This window comes from Rhinopithecus bieti, unplaced genomic scaffold, assembly GCF_001698545.2.
Source record: "Rhinopithecus bieti isolate Rb0 unplaced genomic scaffold, ASM169854v2 scaffold_69431, whole genome shotgun sequence".
In the NCBI taxonomy this organism is placed as follows: domain Eukaryota; kingdom Metazoa; phylum Chordata; class Mammalia; order Primates; family Cercopithecidae; genus Rhinopithecus; species Rhinopithecus bieti.
The window spans coordinates 91,827-98,903 of record NW_016825960.1 but is presented as its reverse complement, the minus strand read 5'-3'; the positions used below and the strand labels follow the sequence as shown (position 1 = coordinate 98,903).

General features: G+C 41.7%; 1 protein-coding gene across 1 annotated transcript in view; it reads left to right on the top strand.

Annotated features, from left to right (window-relative positions):
- Nucleotides 1–5,317, top strand: part of TAF7L (TATA-box binding protein associated factor 7 like) — a 27,495-nt gene extending 22,178 nt beyond the window's left edge. The window contains exon 13 of the mRNA XM_017863239.1: nucleotides 4,357–5,317. Within this exon, the coding sequence (XP_017718728.1) occupies nucleotides 4,357–4,401 (45 nt within the window). The 3' untranslated portion in view covers nucleotides 4,402–5,317. The remainder of the gene's footprint in view (nucleotides 1–4,356) is intronic.
- Nucleotides 5,318–7,077: the final 1,760 nt, after the last annotated feature.

Sequence of the window (7,077 nt, the reverse complement as noted above, 5' to 3'; positions counted from 1 at the left end):
TTTTTTTTTTGAAATGGAGTCTTGCTGTGTCGCCCAGGCTAGAGTGCAGTGGCGCAATCTAGACTCACTGCAACCTCTGCCTCTCGGGTTCAAGCGATTCTCCTGCCTCAGCCTCCCGAGTAGGTGGTACTACAGGCACGTGCCACCATGCCTGGCTAATTTTGTGTATTTTTAGTAGAGATGGGGTTTCACCGTGTTAGCCAGGATGGTCTTGACCTCCTGAACTCGTGATCCACCTGCCTCAGCCTCCCAAAGTGCTGGGATTACAGGCATGAGCCATCACATCTGGCCTAATTTAAACTTAAAAGATTACTCTGATTATTATCTGGAGACTGGGTTGGAAGGTGAGAATGGAAGCAAAGAGGCTGGTTGGGAGGCTTTGTGGTACGCTAATAACAGAGGATGGTAACTTGGACTAAGGTAGTAGCAATGGAGATTGAAAGAATATAGATTAATTTTAAAGTGCAATAAAAACGTTTTTATAACTGTTTGAGATGTAATTCATAAACCATACAATTCACCCATTTAGGCTGGGTGCAATGGTGCATGGCTGTAATCCTAGCACTTTGGGAGGCCAAAGTGGGCAGATGGCTTCAGCCCAGGAGTTCGAGACCAGCCTGGGCAACATGGTGAAACCCTGTCTCTCCAAAAATTAGCCAGGCATGGTGATGTGTGCCTGTAGTCCCAGCTACTTGGGAGGCTGAGGTGGGAGGATTGCTTGAGCCTGGGAGGCAGAGGTTGCAGTGAGCAGAGATCCCACCACTGCACTCCAGCCTGGGTGATAGAGTGAGACTGCTTCAAACCCTGTCCTCCCCACCCCCCAACAAGTTACCCATTTAAAGTATACAATTCAGTGGCTTTTAGTATATTCAGAGTTGTACAGCCATCACTGCAGTCAATTTTAGAATAGTTTCATCACTCCAAAAAGAAATTTTGTATCCATTAGTAGTCACTCCCCTCCCCATTTCTCCAGAACCTCTCCCCGGCCCAGCACTAGGCAACCACTCATCTACTTTGTACTAATCTACTGCCTATTCTAGTTATTTCATACAAGTGAAATCATATAATACATGGTCTTTTGAGTCGAGCTTCTCTCACTTAGCATATTTTCAGGGTTCATCCATGTTTTGGCATGTCTCAGTACTTTTTTCCACTTAAGACTGACTAATACTCCATTGGATCAATATACCACATTTTGTTTATTCATTCATCTGCTGATGGACATTTGGGTTGCTTTCACTTTTGGCTATTATGAATAATGCTACAATGAATATTGATATATTAGAGAATATATTTTAAAGGTAGAATTGATAGGAGTTGGGTCAATTACTGGGTGTTGAAGGAGAAGGAATCATTAAGGATGTATGCCAGATTTCTAACTTGAATGACAACTATATTTTTTCAAAGCCACAAGAGAGTGTACAGGGTGAAGAGAGAAGAAGGCAATATAGGCTAAAAGAGGGTGAAGTAGCTGTATAGAAAATGTGTGCAGACTCTAACCTTATACTGTTGAGGGTTACAATTTTAAGGAGACTGGAGTTGGTATTATGAGGATGGGCTTAGCATGGTGCTCTTAAAGTACAGGCACTACTCCCCATCCCCATCCCTACAAGACCAGCGGAATTTTTATGTTCTATATATTCCCTTCCTCTCAGCAAATCACTTATCCAAGTACTGCTTTAAAACAATCAGATGAACAGTTAATGCCAGGGTTGTTTTAGTACCCACCAAACATCTTTGTTTTCATCAATGTAAGTACAGTTGTATGCTGCATAACAACATTTTAGCCAATGACAGACTGCATATATGATGGTGGTCCCATAAGATTATAATGGAGCTAAAAAATTCCTGTCACCTGGTGACATTATAGCCATCATAACATAGCTGCCCAATTACTTAATTTTTTAATTATTTTAGTATAGCCTAAGTTTATAGTGTTTATATAGTCTTCAGTAGTGCACGGTAATGTCCTAGGCCTTCACATTCACTCACCACTCACTCACTGACTCACCCAGAGCAACTTCTAGTCCTGCAAGCTCCATTCATAGTAAGTGCCCTATACAAGTGTACCATTTTTAATTTTTTATATTGCATTTTTAGTTTACCTTTTCTATGTTTAGATACACAAATACTTAACATTGTGCTACAATTGCCTGCAGTATTCAGTACAGTAATATGCTGTACAGGTTTGTAACCTAGGAGCAATAGACTATACTGTGTAGCCTAGGTGTGTAGTAAGCTATACTATCTAGGGTTGGTATAAGTATGCTCTGTCATATTCACATCATGACAAAATTGCCTAAGGGTGCATTTCTTAGAACATATCCCTTGTTAAGTAACACATGACTATAGTTAGTATTGAGGAGCAGCATAGAAAGGTAGCTGTAAATTTTATTTACTCAGAGTCCCTTATGTTAGTTCATTTATCCAAATTAGATTTAGTAGGTGTCTACTTTAAGCTACGCTCTGCAGGGAGCTATGATATGCTTATGATGTAGTCTGTGCCTTCATTTGGGGAGAAATTGACAAGAGGGGTAGGGACTTAAAGGCATGAGAGTTTGTCCAAGGATATTAAGGAAGGCTTCATGGAGAAGATGGTATTTGACTGGGGCCTTAAAATATAGGTAGGGTTTTAATAAGGAGATAGGGAAAGGAGTGCATTCCATGAGAAAGCAGCATGCACACTGGCTCAGAGGTGGTGATGCCAGGGTGAACAGTTTAGATTTTTGGTGTAGGTCATAATGAGCCTTCAAAGCTTTTTTACCTGGGGAGTAACTCAGGAAGATTTTTCTGCCAGAAGTATATAGGAGAAATTGGAGTAGGGACAGCCTGGAGCTTCAAAGATGCAAGTGGTAGAAGCAAACAGAACTTAACAATTGATTGGATTTACAGGGCAAAAAGGGGAACAAAGATGAGTCCAAAGCCTAGGCAACCAGGAAATGATGTGCCATTAACTGAAAATAGGATAACAAGAAGTGGATTTGGAGGGGTATGTGGAGAAATGCTTTTGAAAATGGGAAATTGGAGAGAGGCCCATACGCAGAAATGATCATTGAAGCTGTGGGGCTAGTTGAGTTAGCCTGGTTGACTGTTCAGCAAGAAGTCTGAACCTAAGGAAAAACCTATCTTTAGGAAGTGGCGGGAAGAGAAAGAGCCTGCAAAGGAGAAAGAACTGGAGCAGTCACTGGTTGTAATCATGGTCAATCAGGGGTCACTCAGCAACCGAGTGAGAAGAGCCTCTAAGTTACTGCAGATAGCAATTACTGTGGCTTGGTAGGTGATGTGCAGCATAGGATTGTTTTATAATGTTCCTTTCATTTCACAAACTAAAAATTAATTGTGGTATGGAGTGTCCTGAAATGAATAATATTCAAAACAACCTTTGTTATAAAGATGGCATACATCTCTGAATGTTATTGGTCACTTCACCATTTCAAGTTAAAAAAATTAAATCCTATACCACAAAATGTTCAAGGCTTCTAACTTAGAAAGCAAAAGTAGAACATCATCAGGCTCCTGATGAGTCAGGACTCTGACTAAGTTTCTAAGTATCTCCTAATGTGGTAAGAAGCAGCCAGTAAGACTCAGTCTAAGACCTGTTGTGTTCATTGGGACAAAAGAGTGTCCCAACTGTTTTACCATCTGACTCTTAGAATATGGTTACAGAGATCCCATCTCCTTTGCCCCTACAGTGAGCTGTGACCTCTGTATATTCTTCACAGAAGCACAAATTCTTAATAGCAAACACATTTTTTAAAGCCTATTCAATTTTAAAGCTTGATATAGTTTGTCTGTGTCCCCACCCAAATCTCATCTTTAATTCCCACGTGTTGTGGGAGGTACCCAGTGGGAGGTAATTGAATCATGGGAGCAGGTCTTTCCTATGCTGTTCTCATGATAGTGAATAAGTCTCATGAGATCTGATGGTTTTAAAAAGGGGAGTTTACCTGCATAAGCTCTCCTCTCTTTGCCTGCTGCCATCCATGTAAGACATGACTTGCTCCTCCTTGCCTTCCACCATGACTATGAGGCCTCCAACCATGTGGAACTATGTAAGTCCATTAAACCTCTTTTTCTTGCCAAACTCAGGTATATCTTTATCAGCAGCATGAAAATTGACTAATACAAAGCTTCCCTTCATAAATTGGGCATAATAAAGGACATCATCATGGCCACAGCATTATGCATGCATTCTTGACTGTGGCCAGTATTCTCTGGAACATTGCAAGACTAAGATAACCTTATAAATGCCAAATAACAATAGTTCTTTTTGGTTCATGTAAGTAAATTCTAGATCAAGTAATGGGACTTCAGATTTCAAATGAATTTTTCATGTCTTTCTACCTCTCCCTACAGCTCATTTCCCTACAGGAACAATTGCAGCGTTTTCTGAAGAAGTGAGGTGAGCCATTGGCCTGGCACACAAACCTTGGATCCACCATCCAGACTGAAGACTGGATGAAACTCTGCATGTTTCTGTCCCTTCCGTTGCCTTATGTTGAATCAGTTATATTTATCTGTACCTTCTTTGCTACTTACAATACGCTCAAAGTTTGTAGTCATGTAGAAAAGGCCAGTATAAAAATACAGTAGACTTAGATACCCCACACGACCATGAGACTTTCTCTTTGTCAATTTGGGAATTATTATTATTAATTTAGAAATGGGGTCTTGTTAGGTTGCCCAGGCCGAATTCAGACTCCTGGGCTTAAGGGATCCTCCTGCCTCAGCCTCCTGAGTAGCTGGGACTACAGGTGTGCACCAGCACACCAAACAAGAATTGATTATATTGCTTCTGTGCTATGGTACCAGCAGATGATTCAGTCATGCTTCCAAAGGCAGTCTAGTCTAGAGGCCATACAGCTGTTTGGTTTGCATATGTTTTAGCTTTTCTTTTGGTTTTTAGTATTTCCTAAAACATAGGGGAAAAAACGAGGTCATTTCTACTAAACACTAGAACCTGCCACAGTGAGTTTAAGTGCCTACCTTGCAGCAGTTAATACTAGATTGTGTTCTGTCTCTGTTCAGTTAACAGGGCTGCATTCCTGCTCAAGGATGATTTCTTGCTGCTGCTTATATTCTGTTGCTTCTAGGATGGAGCTGGTTGTTATTCACCAACTAAGGGAACAGTTAGAGCAGAGATGAAGAAATTATGAACTGTTATCCTTATTCTGAGCCTTCTCCTCCTAACCCTTATTCTGAGCCTTCTCCTCCTAACCCCCATCAGTTAAGGTTAGGAAGAACAAGATGCCATAATGCCTATGAAGACTTCTTTAACAATCTTGTTTGGGTTTTTTTTTCTAGGTATATTATTAGTATTTTATGGTCTGTGTTCTTTAAACAATAAATAAATTGTTCCTTTTAAATGGATTGCTGTCAATTTATTAAACCATCCCCGATGATGAGTGTACTCATATCCAAAAGGAAACAAGAAGAAAAGCAATAAGCTCTATATCTTAGTTCATTTGGGCTGCTGTAACAAAAATACCATAGACTGGGTAAATTATAAACAACAGAAATTTATTGCTTATAGCTCTGGAGGCTTGGAAGTCTATGATCAAGGTGCCAGCAGCTTTGACATCTGGTGAGGGGTTTGTCTGCTTCCTAGATAGTGTCTTCGGGGTGCATCCTTACACGGTGGCAGTGCAAACTCCCTCGGGCCTCTTTTAAAAGGGCACGAATTCCATTCATAAGGGTGGAGCCCTCATTACCTAATCACCTCCCAAAAGCCCTACCTCTTAGTACTAACACACTACTGATTATATCTTAACATATGAATTTTGGCAGACACATTCAGACCATAGCACTCTGATTAGAAAATGGCAGAAGATGCTATCAGCCTTGGGGCATCCTTCCAGAGTTCTTAGGGTAACTCCTAATGAATTAAATCAAATCCCAATGCTATATGGTTAAGGTGAGAAGATTTGCTCCAAATCCCAATGCTATATGGTTAATATGAGATGGAGTGGGGGAGGGTATAGAGAAGTGATACAAATGGCAGCTCCAATATTTGGGTTGAATTACCATGCTGTAGTGGAACTCGCACAAGGACGGAACTTGCCTTGGGCAAGCCCCTATGTTTTGTTTTGTTTTGTTTTGAGATGGAGTCTCACTCTATCGCCCAGGCTGTAGTGCATTGGCACGATTTTGGCTCACTGCAACCTCTGCCTCCCTGGTTCAAGTGATTCTCCTGCTTCAGCCTCCCGAGTAGCAAGAATTATAGGCACCTGCCACCACGCCTGGCTAATTTCTGTATTTTTAGTAGAGATGGGGTTTCACTACGTTGGCCAGGCTGGTCTCGAACTCCTGACCTCAGGTGATCCACCTGCCTCAGCCTCCCAAAGTGCTGGGATTACAGGCATGAGCCATCACGCCTGGCCGCCCCTATGCTTTTTAGAGCCTCTATTTTCTCATTGTAAATTGTGGGTGATAATGCTTACCACCAAGAGGCATCTGGGGGTTTTCTGGAAGTAGCCCAGCTAGCTCCAGGTCTGATCCCAATTGACAAAGTCAGTGCTGCTTTAGGAAATATATTCCCAAGTTCTCTGTGCCACTTTTAGTGCTACTCCAAGTCAAAGTTAAGCCATGGGCAAAGGAGAGGTCATGTATGAGCAGGGCCTGTGAAGTTGGGATGGAGATGGCAGGAATGCTGGGGGAAATGCAAGGAAAAAAGTAAGACTAAGGGAGATAGGCATGTTAAAGGCAAACAAAATGGAGCCCAGATTAGGAGAGAAGTTCGAGGATTGCTTGAAAACCAAGATGATATTTTAAAAAGATAGTTTTTTTCAGAAACCCATAACTTAAAGGATGAGAATAAGGAGAAAGAACGAGGGAAAGGAGTTGAGTGTCAGAGGTAGAAGGTGGGGGAAGAGGCAGAGTTTGAAAAGAAGATAGGCCTTTCCAGATAAAGGCAGGCAGGGGAATGATAGAAAGTACCCTGGGGTTATGCCGGAGAGACAGGCCAGTGAGTGTTTCACATGTGCCACAGCGGGCATCCAGGAGTGAAAGAGGTAGAAGAACCCTCGTACAGCCTCTGTCTGATATTGCAACCTGAGAACAGCCAGTGCTCTGCTGAGA